Here is a 26,224-nt window from a genome sequence, read left to right as displayed (position 1 = left end):
GGAAGTGTAGTTCTTTGTATTATCCATATGTTGCCACGTCCTCAAGCTATTGAATAGGTAGCCTGCACCAAACCTAAAGATACAGTCTCAAACTTTTGTATCATTTCAGCCAGTAGTTTTGAAAGCGGTGCTCACGAGACAAACGTGGTTCCCGTTTTGTGTACTACGTCATCCATTTCATATGATATTTTACGTCCTGACCACTTTTTTTTTTGCAATTCATATAGTATGTTACACATTTGTTGTGCTTAAGATCCTGGAGTGCACCTTTAACTGCATTGTCTTCTTTTCACAGGTGGACAAAGTTATGACAAAACTCAAGTGATTCTCAATACATTTGATGAGAGAAAACACACCCAAAGATGGTCTTTGGAGATCCTGTAATGGAATGTCCATCTGGCCCTTGCCCTTCCACAGCAGCTCAGCTCTGTGATGCAGCTCCACCATGGGGCCCATACTCTTGCTTCTTGATGAAGTTTCTCCATGGGCCTTAGTGCTCTTTGATGCTGGTCTGCAGTGGGCCTCCAAAACATTCTGCAACATTTGTTGAGCTTGAGAGCAGAAATTCCAAACTGTCTTTGTGAAATACAACCATAAACCAGTGATCTACTCTCTGAAGACAAAACTACACACGGCTATAGAACAATCTATCGAGCAAGGAGCACAGCATTTTACTTTGAGGACTTGATTGATGCTGTACAAATACCACAATTCATTTGTTCACTTACCTCTCATTGGTATGCTCAAATAATAACTGTTTGGGAATGTGCTAGTGTCTCTCCTGTATTCATATCATTTACAATGACTTAAGCCCTGTGTTGATGCTGATTTTATCCACAAATCTCTTTTCTATGGTACTTTACCAGTCAATTACTGAGATCTGTTTTCTTACAACAATGTTGCAAATGTATATCCTTTTCAGCACACTTATTGTTCTATGGTCACAGATTCTTCATGTCATAGATGAACACTCCTTACATTCTCCAAATAATGTTTTTTCATGTCTTTTGAAGTCAACTTAATATTTTTCTACAGACATCACTGCACAGTACATTAGCTTCTGCAGGTGTATAGATTTTGTTGAATGACTAAATATCAATTTCAATACTGTGCTACAGTATCATGCTAACCACGGTCTTGTAAATATGTCATCAAAATGCTGTTACATCTACAAAAAAAATGGTTTCCTTGATTGGTGTTACTATGGCGAAGAATCTCAATTACACTTTCAATGAAGATCACAAGGTCAAGGACTTGAATACGTTTTACTTATCACATAGCTACAACAGGCAGCCTCTTCTCAGACAGACACACAGTCATAGCCTTAGCACAGACGATCATAAAGGATAATTTCTCATAATGGATGCCTAAGGATTTCGCTGGTTACTCGGATGAGTCCTCTCCGCTGCTGATCTTGACCACAGTCTTCCCCCGAGCGTGTCCCTTCTCTACCTTCAGCATGGCCTGGGGCACCTGGGAGAAGGTAAACTCCTCCTCCACCACCGCACGGATCTGCAGGAACAGGAAGTGCGGTCACAGGAAGTTTAAAAAAAATCAAAAACAAACCTGACTTTAGACATGTGTGAAGGGGAAAAGGTCGGGATTCACTCAAAGGCTTGTTGTCGACAAGTGCATTGCACTTACCTTCAAAATAAAATGTATACTTTAGCCAAAATCTCTGCAGCARTTAGCATGAATTGATCTCCACAAACATCTGAGAAATTGCCTTTAAAAGGCGCATTATTGGTAGTGCAGTGCACAGTTCTGCAACGGGCCTTTGAATGAATCCCGGCCAAATTGATCTTCCAAAAAAGAAAATGAATAACAGAAAAAGTTGAGTCAGATATGGTGCATCTGTCGGCACAGTAGCCTACATTGAAAAATAGAGAGGATGGCTGTGATGATGATTAGGCCACCGGTTCCTCTTCTACACAGAATGACCTGATCCTTACCTCTGTGTGGATTGAAGATAACCTATAACTGAAGTGGTGAGGATGTACTGACATGTTTCACAAAACTACGACGTACACCAACACTGTACACAACAGCACCCTGTTCAGCCTAAGATGCTCTCATCATGTAGGTGTATTGTATATTTGAAAATGAGTTTTACTTTAAACATGAAAAAATGACATCATTGACACAGTATATCGCATAGTCTGTTGCTAACCTAACATTGTAATGAGTCAACACACACCTTTGCATCCTGTTGTGTTTGCTGTCATGACAACCAACTGTAGAGGATCTGGTGACCAGGCCAGGCTGAAGCTAGCCATCACCGTTTTATCAGAACAGAATGGAACCATGATGTCATTGTGGAACGCTTCCATAAAACCCAGGCAGGCCATCAAGAGACAGGAATCTGTCCCGCTTCCAGGCTGGGGAGTGGACCCGGGGGCTGACAAAGGGCCCGGATTAAGGGCCTAGCACCAAGATTACACTGGCATTCCATCTTGGCCGGTCAGGACAGCCCCGACATAGCAGGTGATTATCTGGTCTGACCATACCAAACCCAGCCTGCCTCACTGTCTGTCTGACAAAGGAAAACGGGAGGTGTGTGTAGTGTACGTGTGTTTGTGTGGCTTCAGCCAATTGATGGCTGAAGCGTACCGATTAGTTCCTCCACTTGGCCAAGGGGGTCATAAAACCCCATCTATTGACAAATATAATGTGGCACTCGGATGTAATGGTGCCACTATTGACCAATATATTTTCACCCTTGAATCAATAGGCGCAATATGATATTACCTAACCATATCAAAGGGATATTTCAGGATTATCTACTTCCCCAGAGTCAGCTGAAATCGTGGAAACCATTTTCATGTCTCTGTGTAAAGTATTAAGGAAGGCAGAGGTATTTCGTGAGCCAACGCTAACTAGCAATTGCGCAAAGACAAAGTCTATGGGTATCTGCTAACATGCTAGAAATAYTTTCATGGCTCTCTTCAGCTTTACAAAAACTCTGTATAGAGTAATGAAGTGGGTGCCCACTGACCTGCTGGGAGGCACACATACACTCACAGTGAAGTGTGTCACATTCCCCCTTTTGGCAAAGACACATCCAGGTCTTTTGTACATCTCACTCACCCTTTTATGTCAACACAGGCAGAGATGAGTCACAACCATCTGCTCCACTATAGGTCCTAGATAAGACTATGGCTTAGTTACCTACTGTCTGTCTCTGCTGAGAGAGTGAGTGAGCGTTCACCTGTGTCTAATTCTCTGTGGTTGTAATTCTGATTTTTTTTAGGGCACCCCTACTTCCCGCAGCTACATGTACGGTTCAGAATATTAGGGAATAAAAGAAAGCCATCTAAATATGCATATTTGTCACCCTGAAAATGTCCACATTCAGTTCTTCAACCCATGGTAATGTTGGAAGGTTAGTGAGCATAGAATTATAATAGGCAGAATAGTGTAGAATGACCTTGTCTATTGCCTGCACTAACCATGGGGTTCAAACTGTTATGACTTGGTCTGGGCTCCGCTCCATAAAGATTTCAATTAGCCTACATGTATTTGATTATTTTTATATTTTAAACTGTTACTAATGATCCTCAGCTACAACCACACAGCAGTGACGTGTTAACAGAGGAAGCAAATGAAAGTAAATTAAACAATGGAAATAAATGGAATTATAATGTAGGCTATACCAACTGAAGGAAACAAACAGTAAATTGAGAGTTGAATATGTGGTTATTAGGCCTACTTACGGTCGATACTGACAGTGGCTAATATTTAACATGAAAGAAATGTTAATAATTAGTACTACTGTTTATTGACTGATCAGATAAGACTCTTTCATTCAATTGGACCACAATCATCTCCACCCCTAAATAGGGATGGCACTAAAATCAGGTCATAAAAGAACAACACAGAGATTGGAAAATACATTTGCAATTCAGCTTCGTTGCATTCTTCTAAACGGAGAGTCATATTCAGACCATGAACTGCCTGATGATCTTCATGCTAGTGGCTCTTTTAGTCATTGCTTGTAAGTCAAATCAAATTCATTCTTAAAAAGGCAGTATATGTGCAACAGCTCCTCTAACTCAGCTTCGATTATACAGTTGAACAGATTTTTTTTTTTTTTACTGTTTTTGTAAAATGTAAAAACTATAAACTGTAAAAACTATTTTAAAAACTTGATAAATGTGCTATAATGGTAGGAAATAATGAGATTGACATTTTTCTGGTAATTCCAGGTGGAATACAAGAGGCATCTGCATCTCTACACTTATGTTTCATTAGTGGGGGTGGGTGCAGAAACCTTCGTTTGTGCCTTGCTTCTGGTGGTACTAACATTGGAAAAATGGGATGTACATGGCCGAATGTGTAAGTTTATCAATGACTTGATAAATCAGAAATGTAGCGTCCCATTATGAATTTCAAATACATTCCAATTACTGTATGCATAGCAGTAATATCAGACTGGACTCACGTTTGCTATTTTACGTAAATCTTTGCTCCTCAAATAACTATATGGAACGTTTTGTATCGTTACTAAAAACAGAAGATTACTTAGTGGAGGGTGGAGGGGGTGACTGGTGGGGGTGGGAGGGGGTGACGGGTGGGGGTGGGTGGCGTATACTGCGACCGAGTAGCAACCCAAAGGTTGCGTGTTCGATATGCGTCCGCGACAAGTGTAGCATTAACCTTCCCCTAACCTTGACCCAATTCACCTTTTATTAAATTCTTCTAACCTTCTGTTGTTTTCGTTCTACGTACATTTTCTCCTAACCACCAACGTAAATTCTCACTGTAATTATTCTTTGTTGTTAGACGCAACCAGCAATTTGGTCTCCGAGAAAGATCTCTATTACTATAAGTCCTCCCAAGACAAATGATAAGATACACCATCCAATTCGTATGCTATTGTACGGACGGGTACGACCTATGATACTATACCTCCTCTAATTCGTATGATATAGTATATTGCATTGACCACTATTCCATTCATAACGTAATGTAACGTAACGTAAATAGCAAGGCTCGTGCAAGCCGGAACATCTCACAGGGGCACGTTTATTTGTCACATGCTCAAGTACAGTGAAATGCTTAACTTGCAAGCAGTACCCAACAGTGCAGTATTTAATATATAAAAAAGTATAACTAATGAGGAAAAGATAAGAAAAATACCAGTGGTGTAAAGTACTTAAGTAAAAAWACTTTAAAGTACTACTTATGTCGTTTTTTGGGGTATCTGTACTTTACTATTTATACTTTACTACATTCCTAGATTTTTAAAACTTTTTACTCCATACATTTCCCTGACAACCAAAAGTACTCGTTACATTTTGAATGCTTAGCAGGACAGGAAAATTGTCAAATTCAAGCAATTATCAAGAGAACACGTGGTCATGCCTATTGCCTCTGGCCTGGCAGACTCACAAAACACAAATGAATCTTTTGTAAATAATGTCTGAGTTGGAGTGTGACCCTGGCTAAAAACAAGAAAACGGTGTTGTCTGCTAATATAAGGAATTTTAAATGATTTATACCTGTACTTTTGATACTTAAGTATACTTAAAACCAAATACTTTTAGACTGTTACTCAAGTAGTATTTTACTGGCTGACTTTCACTATTACTTGAGTAATTTTCATTAAAAAGGTATCTATACTTTTACTCAAGTATGACAATTGGGTACTTTTTCATCCACTGACAAATACACAAGAAATAAGAGAGGAAGCTATATGCAGGGTAAAWTTGGCACGGCAGGTGGTTAGAGCGTTGGGCCAGTTACCGAAAGGTTGCTGGATTGATTCCCCGAGCTGACAAGGTAAAAATCTGTTGTTCTGCCCCTGAACAAGGCAGTTAACCCACTGTTCCCCAGTAGGCCGTCATTGTAAATAAGAATGTGTTCTTAATTGACTTTCCTAGTTAAATAAAGGTTAAATAAAAAGGGATTGGTGTATTTGAGGTACAGTACATGACCAAAAGTATGTGGAGACCTGCTCATTGAACATCTCATTCCAAAATAAGGGCATTAATATGGAGTTTGTCCCCCCTTTGCTGCTGTAACAGCCTCTACTCTTCTGGGAAGGCTTTCCACTAGATGTTGGAACAGGGACTTGCTTCCATTCAGCCACAAGAACATTGGTGAGTTCGGTCACTGATGTTGAGTTTTAGGTCCGCCTAGTAGTCGGCGTTCCTATTCATTCCAAAGGTGTCAGATGGAGTTGAGGTCAGGGATCTGTTGAGGCCAGTCAAGTTCTTCCACACCGATCTCGACAAACCATTTATTTTTTGTTGTATTTTATCCCCAATTTCGATCTTGTCTCATCGTTGCAAACCCCAACGGGCTCGGGAGGCAAAGGTCGAGTCAGGCGTCCTCCAAAACATGACACGCCAAACCGCGCMTCTTAACACCCGCCTGCTTAACCCGGAAGCCAGCGGCACCAATGGGTCGGAGGAAACACCGCTCACCTGACGACCAAGGTCAGCCTACAGGTGCCAGACCCGTCACAAGGAGACGCTAGAGCGCGATGAGCAAGTAAAGTCATTGTTGTGGAGTTAAGATTTCCCTTCACTGGAACTAAGGGGCCTAGTCCAAACCATGAAAAACAGCCCGAGACCATTATTCCTCCTCCACCAAACTTTACAGTTGGCACTATGCAGTTGGGCTGGTAGCGTTCTCCTGGCATCCGCCAAACCCAGATTCGTCCGTCGGACTGCCAGATGGTGAAGCGTGATTCATCACTCCAGAGAATGCGTTTCCACTGCTTCAGAGTCTAACGACGGCGAGCTTTACACCACTCCAGCCGACACTTGGCATTGAGCATGGTGATCTTAGGCTTGTGTGCGGCTGCTCGYCCATGGAGACCCATTTCATGAAGCTCCCGACAAACAGTTCTAGTTGCTTCCAGGGGCACCTTGGACGATTTTTACATGATACGCACTTCAGCACTCGGCGGTGCCATTCTTTGAGCTTGTGTGGCCTACCGATTCGCGGCGGAGCCGTTGTTGCTCCTAGACATTTCCACTTCACAATAACAGCACTTACAGTTGACCGGGGCAGCTCTAGCAGGGCAGACATTTGACAAACTCACTTGTTGGAAAGGTGGCATCCTATGACAGTGCCACGTTGAAAGTCACTGAGCTCTTCAGTACYGCCATTCTACTGTCAATGTTTGTCTATGGAGATTGCATGACTGTGTGCTCGATTCTATACACCTGTCAGCAACGGGTGTGGCTGAAATAGTCAAATCCACTCATTTGAAGGGGTGTCCACATACTTTTGTATATAGTGTAGATATGTACATGTAGGCAGGGATTAGGAGAAAGTAACTGGCAGGAGAAATCATAATAATAAGAGTAAACTGTATGGCAGCAGCATAGGTGGTGGGTGTGTGTATTGTGCAAGAGTGGCAGTGTAGGCGTGATAGGCGGAMTTACATGTAAACATGGATGAAAAGTGACTGGTAGCAGGAATACATAAATACTTAAGGTAATATACTAATGGTAATATATACATTGGCAATAAACAGTATGTGAACCCTTTGGAATGACCTGGATTTCTGCATAAATTGGTCATAAAATAGACAAACACTTAAACTAATAACACACAGATTATTGTATTTTTCTTGTCTATATTGAATACATCATTTAAACATTCACAGTGTAGGTTGGAAAAAGTATGTGACCCCTAGGCTAAGGACTTGGAGTCAGGAGTCAGCTAACCTGGAGTCCAATCAATGAGACGAGATTGGAGATGTTGGCTAGAGCTGCCTTGCCCTATAAAAAAAAAAATCACAAAATTTGAGTTTGCTATTCATAAGAAGCATTGCCTGATGTGAACCATGCCTCGAACAAAACAGATCTCAGAAGACCTAAGATTAAGAATTGTTGACTTGCATAAAGCTGGAAAGGGTTAGAAAAGTATCTCTAAAAGCCTTGATGTTCATCAGTCTACGGTAAGACAAATTGTCTATAAATCGAGTAGGTTCAGCACTGTTGCTACTCTCCCTAGGAGTGGCCATCCTGCAAAYATGATTGCAAGWGCACAACGCAGAATGCWKAATGAGGTTAAGAAGAATCCTAGAGTGTCAGCCAAAGACTTACAGAAATCTCTGGAACATGCTAACATCTCTGTTGACGAGTCTATGATACGTAAACACTAAACAAGAATGGTGTAAATGGGAGGACACCACGGAAGAAGCCACTGCTGTCCAAAAAAAAARATTGCTGCACGTCTGAAGTTCATAGAAAAGCACCTGGATGTTCCACAGGGCTACTGGCAAAATATTATGTGGACAGATAACTACATTTGAGTTGTGTGGAGAAAAAAAGGCACAGCACACCAACATCAAAACCTCATCCCAACTGTATAGTATGGTGGAGGGAGCATCATGGTTTGGGGCTGCTTTGCTGCCTCAGGGCCTGGACAGCTTGCTATCATCGACGGAAAAATTATTTCCCAAGTTTATCAAGACATTTTGCAGGAGAATGTAAGGCTATCTGGGGCGGCAGATAGTCTGGCGGGTAGGAGCATTGGGCCAGTAACCGAAAGGTTGCTGGATCGAATCCCCAAGCTGGCAAGGWAAAAYAAAAAATGGTCGTTCTGCCCCTGATCAAGGCATTTAACCCACTGTTCCCCGGGRGCCGAAGACGTGGATTTCGATTAAGGCAGCCCTCCGCACCTCTCTGACTCAGAGAGGTTGGGTTAAATGCGGAAGACACATTTCAGTTGAATGCATTCAGTMGTACAACTGACTAGGTATCCCCCTTTCCCTATCTGTCCACCAGTTGAAGCTCAACAGGACAACGACCCAAAACACAGAAGTAAATCAATAACAGAATGACTTCAACAGAAGAAAATACGCCTTCTGGAGTCCTGACCTCAACCCGATCGAGATGCTGTGGCATGACATCGAGAGCGGTTCACACCAGACATCCCAAGAATATTGCTGAGCTGAAACAATTTTGTAAAGAAGAACAGTCCAAAATTCCCCCTGACCGTTGTGCAGGTCTGATCCGCAACTACAGAAAACGTTTGGTTGAGGTTATTGCTGCCAAAGGAGGTCCAACCAGTTATTAAATCCAAGGGTTCACATACTTTTTACAGCCTGCACTGTGAATGTTTACACAATGTGTTCAATAAAGACATGAAAACGTATAATCGTTTGAGTGTTAGTTTAAGCACACTGTGTTTGTCTATTGTTGTGACTTATATGAAGATCAAATGAGATTTTATGACCAATTTATGCAGAAATCCAGGTAATTCCAAAGGTTTCACATACTTTTGTAAACTGAGTAAACAGTAATATACTGAGTAAACAGTAATATAAACAGGAGTAATAGTGAATATAATGAACAAAAATATAAATGAAACATGCAACAATTTCAAAGATTTTACTGAGTTACAGTTCAAATGAGGAAATCAGTCAATTAAAATACATTTGCTTGGCCCTAATCTATGGATTTCAAATGACTGGGAATACAGATATGCATCGGTTGGTCAAAGATACCTTGAAAAAAAATGGGCCTGAGGATCTCGTTATGGTATTTCTGTGCATTCAAATTTCTATCGATAAAAWTGCAATTGTGTTGGTTGTCCGTAGCTTATGCCTGCCCATACCATAACCCCAACACCACCATGGGGCACTCTGTTCACAACGTTGACATCAGCAAACCGCTCGCCCACACAACGCCATACACGTGGTCTTGTGAGGCCGGTTGGACATACTGCCAAATCCTCTAAAAACAACATTGGAGGCGGCTTATGGTAGAGAAATGAACATGAAATTCTCTGGCAACAGCTCTGGTGGACATTCCTGCAGTCAGCATGCCAATTGCACGCTCCCTCAAAACATTAGACATCTGTGGCATTGTGTTGTGTGACAAAAATGCACATTTTAGAGTAGCCTTTTATTGCCCCCAGCACAAGCTGCACCTGTGTAATGATCATGCCGTTTAATCAGCTTCTTGATTTGCCACACCTGTCAGGTGGATGGATTATCTTGGCAAAGGAGAAATGCTCACWAACAGGGATTTAAACAAATTTGTGAACACAATTTGAAAGCATTTCTTGGATCTTTTATTTCAGCTCATGAAACATGGGACCAACACTTTACATGTTGCGTTTATATTTTTGTTCAGTGTCGATAGATACTAATGTTAATGGCAATCAATAATCAATGAACAGCAGCATAGTGGTAGTAATAAATCTAATCAATKATCKATTTAGCAGCAGCGTAGGAGAAGCCCATCTTCTAATTCTGTAGCGTGAGGCAGCTTGAAGTACAAGTACAGCCCCCACAGGACGCTAGTCTATCATAGGGCCTTTCCCCCAATCTATATCCTTAACGCTGAGTGCCAAGCAAAGACGGATTGGTTCACATTTTTACTGTCTTTGGTATGACTCGGCCGGGCATCGAACTCCCAACCTTCCAATCTCAGGGCGGACACTAACCACAAGGCCACTGAGTTGGTCGTAAAGTAATGTATCATACTAAATAGAGGGGAACAGATGTATGTACCAAATCTCTAGAATTTCCAGAGGCCAGGTTGGTAATATTCAATGTTTTATATACAGCTATAAATGTTGGTGTTGCGTATTTTTCCAAACCAAATCTATTGGATGCTTTCCCTTTCAGATGCTGTAAATGATACCGGCCAGAYTCTTGACAATGGCCACTGAGGATCCCATGGAACATTCACCAAGAGTAGGGACTAGGGGGTGTTAACCCCTGTGTCTTGCCCAGATGCCCAACTGGCAACTCCTACTGAATTMATTCCTGTTTGACCCTTTTGTCATGATTTGTACTTCCCTTTTGCYGAATAAAATTGCAATGAGAAAACACTATTTGTTCCATTTTCAATTACACAACACTATATCACAACAACCTTTGAAAGGTATTCACACATGCTTTCTTGCGGCACATGAAATAGACCTACAATATGATGCTATGCCTTGACCTGGAGTACTGGTCCCACTTTCATTGTATAGCTGATATACTTTAAAGCCTAAAAGTGCAGTAAAACTGATGCTACGAGGGCTCCTGAATAGCGCAGCAGTTTAAGGCACTGCATCTCAGTGCTAGAGTCGTCACTACAGACCCTGGCTCGATCCCTGGATCGATCCCGGGCTGTATCACAACTGGCCATGATTGGGAGTCCCATAGGGAGGCGCACAATTGGCCCAGCGTCATCTGGGTTTGGCCGGTGTAGGCCGTCGTTGTAAATAAGAATTTGTTCTTAACAGACTTGCCTAGTTAAATATAGGGTCAATTTAAATTAAAAGAAAATGTTTTAAATACAATAGTATAGAGCCAGGCTATGATATGGCACTGTGCGATAACACAAATAAGTGTTCTGAAGCGGGGCAAGTTTTACAGGTGAATTTCCTTCCCTCTTTGAGAGAAAACTGCTACATTCGGAGTTGCACATAGCTGCACTCCTCACCAAGTCAACAGCCTTCACCTATCCGTCATTCAGAATGCCTTCGTATGGGAATAGCGATCCCGGTTACAGCAGCATGGCGGCCAGCGCAGGCCCCAGGCTCTTAATCAGTCTCGGTGGTTCTGAGACCCACTGTTGATGCTGAAGCCCAAACCAGAAGAATCCAAATAGCAGCCCATGTCCAAGGAGGGACTAAGGCTTGTGACTGGGGGACCAGGGTGGAGGAAGGTGCATTCCAGCCTGTTGCTGCTCTTCTGGCTACGTTGCCCTCGGCCAGTTCCGCCACATCTTCTTTGGTGGCAGAGGACACTGTTCTTCCGCCCTGCAGCCAGCCTCCTTCATGGACATAGAGATRGCCAGACCAGMGGGCTCCCGAGTGGCGCAGTGGTCTAAGGCACTGCATCTCAGTGCAAGAGGCATCACTGCAGTCCCTGGMTCGAATCCAGGCTGCATCACATCCGGCCGTGATTGGGAGTCCCATAGGGTGGCGCACAATTGGCCCAGCGTCGTCCAGGTTTGGCCCGGGTAGGCKGTCATTGTAAATAAGAATTTGTTCTTCACTGACTAGCTAAACAAAGGTTAAATAAYTGTTTTAAAAATCAGTATGCRCTACCTGAAGTCCCTTGGGGTAGGGGGGTCAGATTCTGGAGAGTTGTGTTCTYGAAGTTCAGTTCAGAGGACGATGACAGGAAAGTGATGATGAGAAAGACAGGAGTCTCTACCTGCCCTGATGGGCTCCCAACATCTCATTGGTGGATTTAGATGTGAGGTCACTGCAGCCACACACAAATCACTTCCTGTCCAGACAGGAAGTGGCCCTTGCCATGGAGACACATGCAAACACTCCAGGGAGACATTTTGCAGAGTCTGATTGTGGGCAGTGGTGAAGCATCACAGGGGCTGCAGAGGCTACTCATGTTTCTGGTGATGACACTACCTGGAACACCTGTTGTCAAATACAGCAAAGAACTCAGCCCTTAACAGAGCATGTCTGTAGAGGGCAGGGCACATTATCAGACCAGACCAAATGGACAGGGGGATCCACAGGGGGAAAAAGGGGAAACTCAAAAGCTCCAGCTTGGATCTCTTCCGCTCCCTCAGTCACTCCCGGTCTAGAGAGGAAACCCTCCTTTTTGGCAGCTTCAACTTCCAACACTTCCTCCATCCCCTTCTCCTCCTCCACCTTTTACCAAGCCCTGCCATCACCCCCATCCTGGCCTTCCTACACTCCTGGGGCTGTGTTCACTTCCTGGTTTGTGACCAGCTCGAGTTTGGACTGCCTGGGCCCCAACTCCCTGGAAACACAGAGGCTTCAGCCACAGAAGGGCGTCGTCATCAAACTATATGTTTCTGGCAGCTAAGTCAGCCTACTGGACTTTGATTTCATGGACTATAAATAATGTACATAATGTACATTCTACAGTGAAATTGTATKATTTGACTTCAAATTGTGTTTTTTCATTAGCATTCTTACAAATCACCTTCCTTGTTGTTGTGAGAGATCGTATTTGGCAGTAAGTGTTTTGCCAAGGCCAAAACTGCCATATAAAGAACGTGGTTCAATTCTGTTAATTGCTTCAACATTTAAATTTCTCTTAGTTTGATTCAGATTACAAAAGTCAGGTTACAAGTCAAGTGGAACAGAGGTTTTCATCAAATCCAAAGACCATGAACCGTCACATTCTCTGTTAGTCTTTGTYAGTATTCAACATTTCTTGGATGGTTGCATAGTTTATTATTATACCAATAACCATTCAGTCAGGARGCTTTCAGCACCTGTTATTCAGCTTGATTACTCTTATAAAAGGGTAAACAGCTGGTGGCTCAACTGAGAAAGTAAACGCCAAGACTGAACAGTACCTTTCCTGCATCCACCATCTCGCTGATGTCATCCAGGGCAAGTCCGTTGGGTGCAAACATCCCCCAGCGATAGTGCACTCCCTTGGATAAATGCTAGGAGCGACAAAGGATAAAAAGGGAGATGAACAAGGTTTTGTACACTCAAATAAGACATTGATGTTGGTGTTGTCCACCCATACACAGACTGTTGGTGTTGTTGTCCACCCATACAGACTTAAATGCAGATTCTTAAGTAAAGATATATGTCTCAGATGTACTATATATAAACTTAAACAAACTACAAACTTCACATACAAATTTATCAGTCCATAATTAGGTTGAGATTATTACCAGTTTATAAATCACTCCTAACTAGTGGCCTGTAAAATAGAAACATGCATATGCAGATGAGCACCTTTGTCTGAATCTCTGGTTACATTTGCCTTCGTTGCATGTGGTATATCCGTGGTTTATAATGCTCTTCATTACAAATGCATTGGTTTTATTATTCTGCTGTCGATCACTCACTATACCATTGTGAGGCAGTGTTGGCACACAAAAGGCAAGACACCAACCCACACAGACAACGACATCCCTGGCTGTATCAACTGCCTTCTATCCCAGACACCACCTTTTTTTTAATGAGGTGACATTTTAACCCAAAGAGGACTGTCTAATTGTCAAAGTTTGTCAGGTGACAGGGCGTGGAGCGCCCCTCTTTCATGAAGGCATTCCCTATCCATTATTTTTCCCAGCATCGAGATGGGATTCCCGGCCACATTCCAAATGGAAAAAGGAGATGGCTGAGTGCTAMGGTTTGTGGGTGGTGTCTCAAGGGGGGCGTGGTCCAGGAGAAGGTTCCTCAACATAAAGCATCTAGGGAGATTATAGGATTTTTAAATGAGGACAACTTCGACTGGCAAACCGGTTGTCTGCACTTTAGTTCTGATTACACTGTGCGTGCACTATGAGCACTAAGAGTTTGCGGAGAAAGAAATGTTGGAACTGAGAGGTTGGGTTATTTCCTGTCTTAACCCACAGACTACATCCGTCATTCATTACTTTCCACTTTTGAGTTATTGCATTCAGTGCTTTATTRTACCGGTGACCAATCTTCTGCTCCATTGCCACATACAAACCACAGTTAACAGAGTTGCAATGGTTGGATGGAGAAAGAGATGTTTAGGAGAGCCACTGTGTGWGTGTGTGTGTGTGAATAAGATAACCTCGGTTCCTTTGGAACTCATTTTGACACCTAACAAACCAGGTGAACATACACTGTCTGTGTTAGTAATAGTCAAACAAAATACGCCTCCAAAGTATCTAACCACCAAACGGTAAACATTTAAACATTTAAACATGAACCAAATCTATGTCTTGGAAATGAGAGATCATACGTTTTAGAGAGCGGAGAGAGACATTAAGGGATAGAGGGGAGAAAGAGGGGGAGACCAGTGGGTGTTCAAAAAGTGATAGACAGTATGGGGTGTTGATAAAGTGTGTTGATTTAACTTCCCCCATATCTTCTATATTCTAGCCAAGGTCTGACACGTTCTACTGTCAACACTGTCCCGGGACAAACCCCATGGTACAAATCCACCGTGCCACTCTACCTATAGTGGGGGAGAATAACGGTGCATGTTTCCATGGGGTTCCCCCAAACCATGTCTTCACACACCCACCTTGTCTTCAGTTTCTATTTCCCCAGAGTCAATGTTTTTCCATTTATGTTACTAGATACTATTACAGTACTGATAAAGTGAGAACCTTATGGCACTGGAGTACAATGTGTTCCAAGTCCTACTTCAGCCTAGAAGTTCTACAGTATTCCAGCAGTGCTGTATTCAATGAATMCAATCCGCACATCACAGTTCTGGTTCTCCCTGATAAGACTCACTTAAACATAGAGTTATCTGTAGTTCTATGGGTATTGTGTGGTGAGTGGGAGTAAGAAGAAGACACTTGGCACGCACAAAGCCTAAAATGCATTGCACATATTGCGGTCTGTACACCACAAAATGCCAACAGGATGCCAGTGTCACTCTGTCGGGGTGAGATGACAAGCAAGGGGAGTGAGATGGGTTTTTGCTTTATAAGGGGACACTGCAGATGTCTTGTAAGTGCTTTACCGCACATGTTCAAGGCAGAGGTCTTATACAGTACCAGTCAAAAGTTTGGACACACTCATTCAAGGGTTTTTCTGAATTTGTACTATTTTCTACATTGTAGAATAACAGTGAAGACATCACAACTATGAAATAACACATATGGAATCATGTAGTAACCAAAAAAGTGATAACAAACTAATCAAAATATATTTTATATTTGAGATTCATCAAAGTAGCCACCCTTTGCCTTGATGACAGCTTTGCACACTCTTGGCATTCTCTCAACCAGCTTCATGAGGTAGTCACCTGGAATGCATTTCAATTAACAGGTGTGCCTTGTTAAAAGTTAATTTGTGGAATTTCTTTCCTTCTTAATGTTTTTGAGCTAATCAGTTGTGTTGTGACAAGGTAATGGTGGTATAGAGAAGATAGCCCTGTTTGGTAAAATACCAAGTCCATATTATAGCAAGAACAGCTCAAATAAGCAAAGACAAATGACAGTCCATCATTACTTTATGACATGAAGGTCAGTCAATACGGAACATTTCAAGACCTTTGAAAGTTTCTTCAAGTGCAGTCGCAAAAACCATCAAGCACTATCATGAAACTGGCCCTCATGAGGACCACCACAGGAAAGGAAAACCCAGAGTTACCTCTGCTGCAGAGGACAAGTTCAGTAGAGTTACCAGCCTCAGAAACTGTAGCCCAAAATAAATGCGTCACACATCTCAACATCAACTGTTCAGATGAGAATGCATGAATCAGGCCTTCGTGGTCAAATTGCTGCAAAGAAACCACTATTAAAGGACACCAATAATAAGAAGAGACTTGCTTGGGCCAAGAAACACAAGCAATGGAAATCTGTCCTTTGGTCCGATGAGTCGAAATGTGTGATTTTTGGTTCCAACTGCCATGTCTTTGTGAGATGCAGAGTAGGTGAACGGATGATCTCCGCATGTGTGGTTCCCACCGTGAAGCACGGAGGAGGAGGTGTGATGGTCCTTTGCTGATGACACTGTCAGTGATTTATTTATCAGACAAGGCACACTTAACCAGCATGGCTACCATAACATTCTGCAGCGATATGCCATCCCATCTGCTTGRGCTTAGTGGGACTATCATTTGTTTTTCAAAAGGACAATGACCCAAAACACACCTCCAGGCTGTGTAAGGAKTATTTGACCAAGATGGAGAGTGATGGAGTGCTGCATCAGATGATCTGGCCTCCACAATCACCCYACCTCAACCCAATTGAGATGGTTTGGGATGAYTTGGACTGCAYKGTGAAGGAAAAGCAGCCAAAAAGTGCTCAGCATATGTGGGAACTCCTTCAAGACTGTTGGAAAAGCATTCCAGGTGAAGCTGGTTGAGAGAATGCTAAGAGTGTGCAAAGCTGTCATCAGTGCAAAGAGTGGCTACCTTGAAGCATRTATAATAAAAAKAWATATTTTGATTTGTTTTMACTTTTTTGGTTACTACATGATTCCATATGTGTTATTTCATAGTGTTGATGTATTCAATATTATACTACAATGTATAAAATAGTAAAAATTTATAAAATCCTTTAAATGAGTAGGTGTGTCCAAACTTTTGACAGGTTTGATGGTTCTGTGATCACCTGTATAAATAAAGGACACAGAAAATTAAATACAGAAATGCTGCCACAGTTACCTTGAGGGCCTTGGATGCCACGGTGACCCCGGTCTGGAGCATTCCATCAGCGATACCTAGCCGGTCAGTGTTACAGAGGAAGGGCGTTACCAGTGTTACATACTTGGCGCCGCACCACGGCTTCAGCAGGCCCAGCGCCCAGCTCTCTGTGTCCCCGCCCACATTATCCAGAACCAGATCAAACCTAGGACAGGGGGGAGAGGTAGAGAGAGATGGAGAGAGAGTTCATTTCGTTATATGGAGAGTCATTTTCCCACACACCAATGAGAGTTGACTGTGGCTATGAGAGAGATGTGCCCAAGCCTTGATTACAGCAAACTGACCAATGGGGAACACTCCTCATCCTATTCAGATAAATGCCACCATGGAGGTTTTAAAGTGTGTCTGCATGTGCTTCTGTGTGTCTGCATGTGCTTCTGTGTGACAAGGGAAAAGGTGAGTGTGTTCGTGGGCGGGCTCACTTTTCCAGCACCCTCAGGGGCACCTCAACAGGCCCAGCTGTGTAGTCCACCACGTGATCCGCCCCTAGACCCCTCACCAGCCGCTCGGCATTCTGGGAGCAGGTTACTGTCACATGGGCTCCCCAGGCCTTGAGCATCTGAGACGAGAAAACGGGATCTACATCATCATCACACTCTTTGCGGGTACCTGGAATGATGTTGATAATATCAGTAAGACTTGTGTAATAGAAGTGAGCGAGGGTGCAGCCGGTACACATATCATCTCTTATAACAGGAGAGATCAGATGAACCAGCACTGAATCCCTCATGTAAGATACATGTGCAGATTGAGGTCACAGCAAAAGGCTGAAGTGGCACACTAGCACACCCGATCCAAGACGAGTGTATAACATCACTGACATAATTATAAACAGCTGTCCATGGAACAGAACTTAGATAATATAATTGTTTGTTTATTATCAAGGATCTTTCTTTTCCACCATTGTTTTGTATTATGACCATGCAGCTATCGTCACTGCGATGTGGTTTGAATACCTAAGATTGAAAGTAAAACAGAGTCACATTGAAGATGAAGTCATGAATCTACAGAATGAGAGCATCATGGTTATCATCAGCCGCATAATCACCTGTATGGAAAATGTTCCGACTCCTCCTGAACCTCCCAGGATCAGAATGCTGTATGAGGACGAAAAACACAGGATTAAAACACAGAAGTAAACACAGAATCATAATGGAGACAAAAGTATGTCCTTCACTAATCCAGGTTTTTGTGTTTGACTTTGATGTACATTTCACYTGTGTACAAAACACACACACATTTAACTGAGTGTACAAAACATTAGGAACACCTGCCCAATATTGAGTTGCATCCCCTTTCGCCCTCAGAACAGCTTCAATTCGTTGAGGCATGGACTCTACAAGGTGTCGAAAGCGTTCCACAGGGATGCTGGCCCATGTTGACTCCAATGCTTCCCACAGTTTCGTCAAGTTGACTGGATGTCCTTTGGGTGGTGGACCATTTTTGATTCACACGGGAAACGTGAAAAACATAGCAACTTTGCAGTTCTTGACACACTCAAACCAGTGCACCAGGCACCCTTACCAAACCCTGTTCAAAGGCATTAAATATTATGTCTTGCCCATTCACCCTCTGAATGTCACACATACACAATCCATGTCTCAAGGCTTAAAAATAATTCTTTAACCTGTCTCCTCCCCTTCATCTATACAGATTAAAGTCGATTTAACAACTGAAATCAATAAAGGATCATATCTTTCCCCTGGATTCACCTGGCCAGTCTGTCATGGAAAGAGCAGGTGTTCCTAATGTTTTGTACACTCAGTGTTTATCAAAGTTGTACAKAAAAATGTGTCCAATTGTTCTATATGTTGCATGTGAACCAGGTGCTTCAGAGTCCAGTGCCATTCCAACCACTGATGAAGCCCGTTTCCAAAGAACCAACCTCGCCCACAGTACAATTCCCTCCACATGCTCATTACCCACAGGCCTCATAGAGACAGGATTTTTATGAAATAACCAAGTTGAATACTGAACTAGATCAAAGACACGAGAAGTATTTTAGATGAATATGGACAACAGCATAGGTTAGAAGGGGAAAGAGACAACTTTAACTCAAAGTGGCAGGAAACGTGTGTGTGTGTGTGTGTGTGTGTGTGTGTGTGTGTGTGTGTGTGTGTGTGTGTGTGTGTGTGTGTGTGTGTGTGTGTGTGAGAGAGAGAGTGTGCATGTGTGTACTTGCCGTTTCTTGGCACAGTTGTCCTTGTTGAGGCCTCCTGTGTTGACTAGGGCAGACCAGGCTGTGGCAGCCACGTAAGGAACAGCCGCCGCCTCTATGTGACTCAGACATTTGGGCTTTTTGGACACCTGACACGGACACAAAATGGCACACTCAGAAGTAGGTTACAAATATCTGTCCATATGTCAAAAGGTTGAGGTAAGGATTAGGGGGAAGAGAAATCTGATCCGAGATCAACTTCCACCTTGAGCCTGACAAACCTCCCACCAAACCTGTCACTATCTGAAACGGTTCAGTAATCACCCATTAAAAGTGATGCATTATGATGCCACGTAAAAGCTGACTAATCTGTCTGCAGTCCTAATTTCTCCTCCTCTTCACATAGAAAGGGCAGCGTTTCCCCTAAATGCATTTAGCAGGGGCGCACCGCCACATTATTTATACATACAGTACCAGTCAAAAGTTTGGACACACCATTCAAGGGTTTTTCTTTATTTTTACTATTTTCTACATTGTAGAATAATAGTGAAGACATCAAAACTATGAAATAACACATTTGGAATTATGAAGTAACCAAAAGTGTTAAACAAATCAAAATATATTTATATTTGAGTTTCTTCAAATAGCCACCCTTTGGCTTGATGAAAGCTTTACACACTCTTGGCATTCTCTCAACCAACTTCACCTGGAATGCTTTTCCAAKAGTCTTGAAGGAGTTCCCACATATGCTTAGCACTTGTTGGCTGCTTTTCATTCAATTGGGTTGAGGTTGGGTGATTGTAGAGGCCAGGTCATCTGAAGCAGCACTCCATCACTCTCCTTCTTGGTCAAATAGCCCTTACACAGTCTGGAGGTGTGTTGGGTCATTATTGAAAAACAAATGGCTTGTTGTAGCCATGCTGGTTAAGTGTGCCTTGAAATCTAAATAAATCACAGACAGTGTCACCAGCAAAGCACCCCCACACCTCCTTCTCTGTGCTTCACGGTGGGAACCACACATGCGGAGYTCATCCGTTCACCTACTCTGCATCTCACAAAGACATGGCAGTTGGAACCAAAAATCACACATTTGGACTCATCAGACCAAAGGACAGATTTCCATTGCTTGTGTTTCTTGGCCCAAGCAAGTATCTTCTTATTATTGGTGTCCTTTAGTAGTGGTTTCTTTGCAGCAATTTGACCATGAAGGCCTGATTCATGCATTCTCCTCTGAACAGTTGATGTTGAGATGTGTGAAGCATTTATTTGGGCTGCAATTTCTGAGGCTGGAAAGTCTACTGAACTTATCCTCTGCGGCAGAGGTAACTCTGGGTCTTCCTTTCCTGTGGCGGTCCTCATGAGGGTCAGTTTCATCATAATGCTTGATGGTTTTTGTGATTGCACTTGAAGAAACTTTCAAAGTTCTTGAAATGTTCCGTATTGACTGACCTTCATGTCTTAAAGTAATGATGGACTGCCATTTCTCTTTGCTTATTTGAGCTGTTCTTGCCATAATATGGACTTGGTATTTTACCAAATAGGGCTGTCTTCTGTATACCACCCCTACCTTGTCACAACACAACTGATTGGCTCAAACAGATTAAGAAGGAAAGAAATTCCACAAATTAACTTTTAACAAGGCAATTGAAATGCCTTGCAATTGAAATGCATTCCAGGTGACTACCTCATTAAGTTGGTTGAGAGAACGCCAAGAGTTACAAAGCTGTCATCAAGGCAAAGGGTGGCTACTTTGAAGAAACTCAAATATAAAATATATTTTGATTTGTTTAACACTTTTTTGGTTACTACATGACTCCATAGTTTTGATGTCTTCACTATTATTCTACAATGTAGAAATGTAGAACACAGTAAAAATAAAGAAAAACCCTGAGTAGGTGTGTCCAAACTTTTGACTGGTACTGTATATCATTTTGGGGATGGTAAAACGTTTTCAGTGTAAACTTGAACGACTAAAACCAGATACAAAGCATGTAGAAAAGATAATGGAGCATTATTTTTTTTATTWTTTTTTTAAATAGTTGAGAACTAACAATCACCTAAATCGGGGAGAATATAAAATTTAAAAAATGTCATGTTTGACAGAACACGGAATAAGCCATGGGAAAATGTGTTGAACTGCAGGAAATTAGCTTTAAAACTGCACATTTTCTCTCAGCCCCATAAATAAATGCATAGAATTTCAGGAAACTATCTTTGAAACTGTGAAATGTTGTCTCTGCCCCATGGAAAAATGTGTAGAATTGCAGGAAATTAGCTTTACAATTTTGAAATGTAAAMAGCACCTCTAAAACCACTCTATTGGCCACACCCACACTTATCAAAGGGGAAACACTGAAGCCATTAATGACCATGCCTCACTGATCAGCAGCCTGCAGCTTTTCTTCTCAAATCTGAGACCAATTGTAGTCTATCCCAAAAGTCCATTCCAGCCTAGCAACATAATTTAGCTCACAAGAGATACCTAGTATTGCCTATACCAAGGTATCCAAACACTACTGTGCATTGTCTCTTGAACATGCAAGAGAAAGCAGAGTATCCCTGGTAGTGGTAAAGAAAGTGAGATTTAAAAAATATATAGTAGTTCAACTGAAATGTTAACTACTCGTACACATATTTGCATGTACAATGTAGAAATAAGCAAACAGTGGTTTTGGTAATAAATAAATAAATACAACATAAACAGGTCAGAAACAAAACAGTACCTCATTTGCACTCAACACCACAAACTCAGCCAGGCTGCCTTGTTTCCATGGGGGAATGGCCGCCCACACCTGAGAAGAAAAAATACAACAATGGCTTAACCAACCATGCACTAGTATGACCCTGCATGGTTGGCACAGATTCAAATATTGTGACATTTTTTATTCTCTGTTTGGATATACACTATATACACAAAAGTATGTGGACACCCCTTCAAATMAGTGGTTTCTCCTATTTCAGCCACACCCATTGCTGACAGGTGTTTAAAATCGAGCACATAGCCAAGCAATCTCCATAGATAAACATTGTCAGTAGAATGGCCTTACTTAAGAGCTCAGTGACTTTCAACATGGCACCGTCATAGGATGCCACCTTTCCAACATGTCAGTTCGTCAAATTTCTGCCCTGTGAGAGCTGCCCCGGTCAACTGTAAGTGCTGTTATTGTGAATTGGAAACAAAACATTTAGAAGCAACAACGGCTCAGCCACGAAGTGGTAAGACACACAGAAAGGGACCACCGAGTGCTGAAGCGCTTAGCGCATAAAAATCATCTGTCCTCGTTTGCAACACACACTACAGATTTCCAAACTGCCTCTGGAAGCAACGTCAGCGCAAGAACTGTTCGTTGGGAGCTTAATCAAATGGGTTTCCATGGCCGAGCAGCCACACACAAGCCTAGGATTACCATAAGCAATGCCAAGCGTCGGCTGGAGTGGTGTAATGCTCGCCACCATTGGACTCTGAAGCAGTGGAAAGCATTCTCTGGAGTGTTGAATCCCGCTTCACCATCTGGCAGTCCAACAAACTAATCTGGTTTTGGTGGATGCCAGGAGAACGCTACCTGCCCCAATGCATAGTGCCAACTGTAAAGTTTGGTGGAGGAATACTGGTCTGGGGCTGTTTTTCATGGTTCGGGCTAGGCCCCTTAGTTCCAGTAAAGGGAAATATTAATGCTACAGCATACAATGACATTGTAGACGATTCTGTGCTTCCAACTTTGTGGCAACAGTTTGGGGAAGGCCCTTTCCTGTTTCATCATGACAATGCCCCCGTGCACAAAGCAAGGTCCATACAGAAATGGTTTGTAGAGACTGGCCTGCAGAGCCCCAACCTCAACCCCATCGAACACCTTTGAGATTAATTGGAACGCCGACTGCGAGCCAGGTCTAATCGCCCAACCTCACTAAAGCTTGCGGCTGAATGGAAGCAACTCCCCGCAGCGATGTTCCAACATCTTGTGGACAGCCTTCCCAGAAGAGTGGAGGCTGTTATAGCAGCAAAGGGAGGACCAACTCCATATCAATGCCTATGATTTTGGAATGAGATGTTCAACGAGCAGGTGTCCACATACTCTTGGTCATGTAGTGTATGTTATATTTACATCCATTTGATGGGATAGTGTTTCACTGCAAGCCACAGGCCCACCTACTGGGGAACCAGGCCCACCCAATCAGATAAAAAAATTAAAAGATGATGCTCTACTTGTCAGTGAGGGGATTAGATTAATCTGGCCCGGGCACCCAGGTAGGTATGTTTTACACCAGGTGAAAGATGATTGTATTCGTTTTGAAACCGGGCTGCCTCCCYGGCGCGAGCCAGGTGCCCTGTTCAAAGCCCACGGCGAAGTTGGCTCAAAACKAAAGTGACGTAATTAAGCACGAGGAGTAATATTCTGTAGCATTCTGTGTTTTCACATGCAAAAGTGATTGCTTTGGATAAAAACGCTTTATCTGCCTTAACAATGAAAACTAGTTTGAAACGAAGCACCATGCTACCTTGTTGACAACATGACCGAGTGGCGCAGATTACTGTTCCATTTGAGAAGGGCTCTCCTCCGTCACGGCTTTTGCATGTTCACGTCACGGGCCATAGACCGGTACTCAGCATAATCGAATKCGCCCAGTGTTCCAAACAGGACATTATTTGTCTTTTTACCTAAACATGCAAACACCATCAGATAMAATTCATAGCAAGCAGTGCAGTGCACTGGAATGACATTCACTCTCTTGGGATGGGTGGCCGAAAATAACTAACTGTAAGTCACACCCCCATTAAGCCACGAATATGACTGTATTGATAAATACAATATGTCACTGTGATTCTATGGCTATATGCACCATGCCACTGCCTACTTCATTTATTAATTTAGCAAACAAGACAGCTCATAATCGAGTGCTTCTATCAGTCAACACAGCTATATTTTAGCTTTAATTAGCTTTAAATATGCAACATTTTCACTCAGCCTCATGGAAAAACTTTGTAGAATAGCATGAGATTAGCTATGAAACTGCACATGTTCCTCTCTGCCCCAAGGCAAAATCTGTAGAATTGAAGGAAATTAGCTTTAAAACAGTAACATTTTCTCTCAGCCTCATAGCAAAATGTGTAGAATAGCATGAGATTAGCTATCAAACTGCACATGTTTCTCTCTGCCCGTGGCAAAATGTGTAGAATTGCAGGAAGTTAGATGTATATTTTTTGACCCACCCATCAACCAATTAATGGCTACGCTACTGCCCCAAGGGGGTGCAATTAAATGTAACATTATACAATGAGGTACTCCACATCTCAGCTGCACTTGGATTAAGTAAACAAACCACTAACAGAGAGCCAAAAAACAGACAGCCCCTCATTGTCATAACATGCTACAATGACATGACTTTATGAAGAGGCACTGTGGAGCCACATTGTATTTATACTATAAGTCACACACACACACACGCACAGACAGACAGAAAGTGTCGCCCTATTCTACTCCATCCTGGGGCCTGTGTTTGTGTTACCTCATCCCCCTCTTTAAAGTAGGCTGGTGTCACATCCAGACCACACTCCATGATGACTCCGGACATATCTCGMCCCAGAATGAGGGGGAACTCACTGCCCGACTGCTTGATGTTCAGGGGGTCTCTCTTCATGGCCATAGTGGCAGCCCCATACCCGCCTGAGAAGGCAGAAACAACACAGAAATTAGGCCTAACCAAATTAGAAATAACCACAAAAACAGTCCACGTGGAGACGTGTGGATTCAGTTACGAACAGAGGCCACAATGATGAGAACACAGATTAACTGGCAAGATCATCACTGAATATGCCGAGAGGTAACCATGAAGAAGTCCAGGCACCCTACCTCCTCAAAGAGCACATATAGGCCTAGCTGTGGTTTACCAGTCGCTGAGTGGTGGGAGCGGGTAAGGAGTTTGATGATTCACAATTCAACCACCCGTTGCGTCAGTCTACTTTCCCTTTGCGTCAGAAGAGCTTAACTCGTTACCTGGTGTGATCCATTATGCCCACATAGCTCTCACTCACACAGACCATATTTGAATGGCAAAAAAAACAGATGCTCAGTCAACTCTGAATGAGAGCAGTTTAGACTGAGGGATGTTGAATTTCCTTTTCACTAGTGGTGTGCGCACAAATGTGAAAATGTCTTGCATCTGTCTTCATATAGGTARAGGAGCTCCACAATACGGTTGAGCTGATATTCTATAAGAGGAACAGGAGCTRAAGCAGTAGAACATTTGAGGTGCTGGTACTCAGCTCCGGTGAGCTCCTGCCCAAGTCAAGCACAGGCTATATGTAAAATATCTGATAGTCTATGTTCTCTAAGAACTGAAGGTTATAGGAAAACCACTGACATGAACAATGAAAAGGTAGCCTATAAAAAAAGTTACATCACGGGAATCAAACGAGCTAGAAGARCACATATCTTTATCAGGCACCAACCTCTCATGCTGACGTCAATGGGGTTTAGACCTGCGGCATGAACTTGAACGACGACTTCATTCGGATAGTTGATGATTGGGAAGCTGGCGTTTTTAGTGAACCGTAGGACATCATTGCTGCCGTATCTATCGATAACCCAAGCAGGCATTATTGTCATACGGCTGTTTGAGGTGTTGAACAGTCTCCTCTGATCTCCATGGACCAATGTTTTCACACATGGTACTCTACTGTGAAGGAGACACGACCACCAACTGCAAGCCAACTGTCTCAAATGAAGCATGATTATCTCCAGATATCAATTGTCAATGCACTTTCTCTTCAATCGTGTACTCTGCACATTATTTATCAAGCCATGCACGCGACTACAATTAGCTCAATGACTGATATCTAATATTTCCATTCATTAGACAATACAATGGGAAAAGTTGCAGATACTATAGTTTTTACAGTCTGGAAGGAGAGTGTTCACTTAGCTCTGCACTTAATACRGCTTCCTCGTCTACTGCTGGCAGCGTCTGACAGCTTCTACTCAACCAATGGTAATGCGGTTTACTCATCC

At 42.7% G+C, this 26,224-nt stretch overlaps 2 protein-coding genes and 1 pseudogene across 3 annotated transcripts in view; 2 read left to right on the top strand and 1 right to left on the bottom strand.

Annotated features, from left to right (window-relative positions):
• Positions 1-2,148, top strand: part of crybg1a (crystallin beta-gamma domain containing 1a) — a 48,378-nt gene extending 46,230 nt beyond the window's left edge. For both annotated transcript variants that reach the window (XM_023986369.2, XM_023986370.2), the window contains one exon: positions 296-2,148. In XM_023986369.2, coding sequence (XP_023842137.1) covers positions 296-384 — 89 coding nt within the window. In that variant the 3' untranslated portion in view covers positions 385-2,148. The remainder of the gene's footprint in view (positions 1-295) is intronic.
• On the bottom strand, positions 1,247-26,177 carry rtn4ip1 (reticulon 4 interacting protein 1). Its single transcript, XM_023986373.2, has 9 exons — positions 25,666-26,177; positions 24,723-24,880; positions 21,941-22,009; positions 19,242-19,366; positions 18,108-18,156; positions 17,482-17,618; positions 17,021-17,204; positions 13,263-13,355; positions 1,247-1,512 (listed from the first exon to the last, which is right to left on the bottom strand). The coding sequence occupies exons 1-9, from the start codon at positions 25,943-25,945 to the stop codon at positions 1,384-1,386; spliced, it is 1,224 nt and encodes a 407-aa protein (XP_023842141.1). The 5' UTR covers positions 25,946-26,177; the 3' UTR covers positions 1,247-1,383.
• On the top strand, positions 10,631-12,763 carry LOC139027694 (uncharacterized; annotated as a pseudogene).
• Positions 26,178-26,224: the final 47 nt, after the last annotated feature.

This window comes from Salvelinus sp. IW2-2015, linkage group LG4q.2 (genome assembly GCF_002910315.2).
Source record: "Salvelinus sp. IW2-2015 linkage group LG4q.2, ASM291031v2, whole genome shotgun sequence".
In the NCBI taxonomy this organism is placed as follows: Eukaryota; Metazoa; Chordata; class Actinopteri; order Salmoniformes; family Salmonidae; genus Salvelinus; species Salvelinus sp. IW2-2015.
Note: the sequence above shows the minus strand (reverse complement) of the source record. Positions and strands in the feature narration are given on the sequence as shown.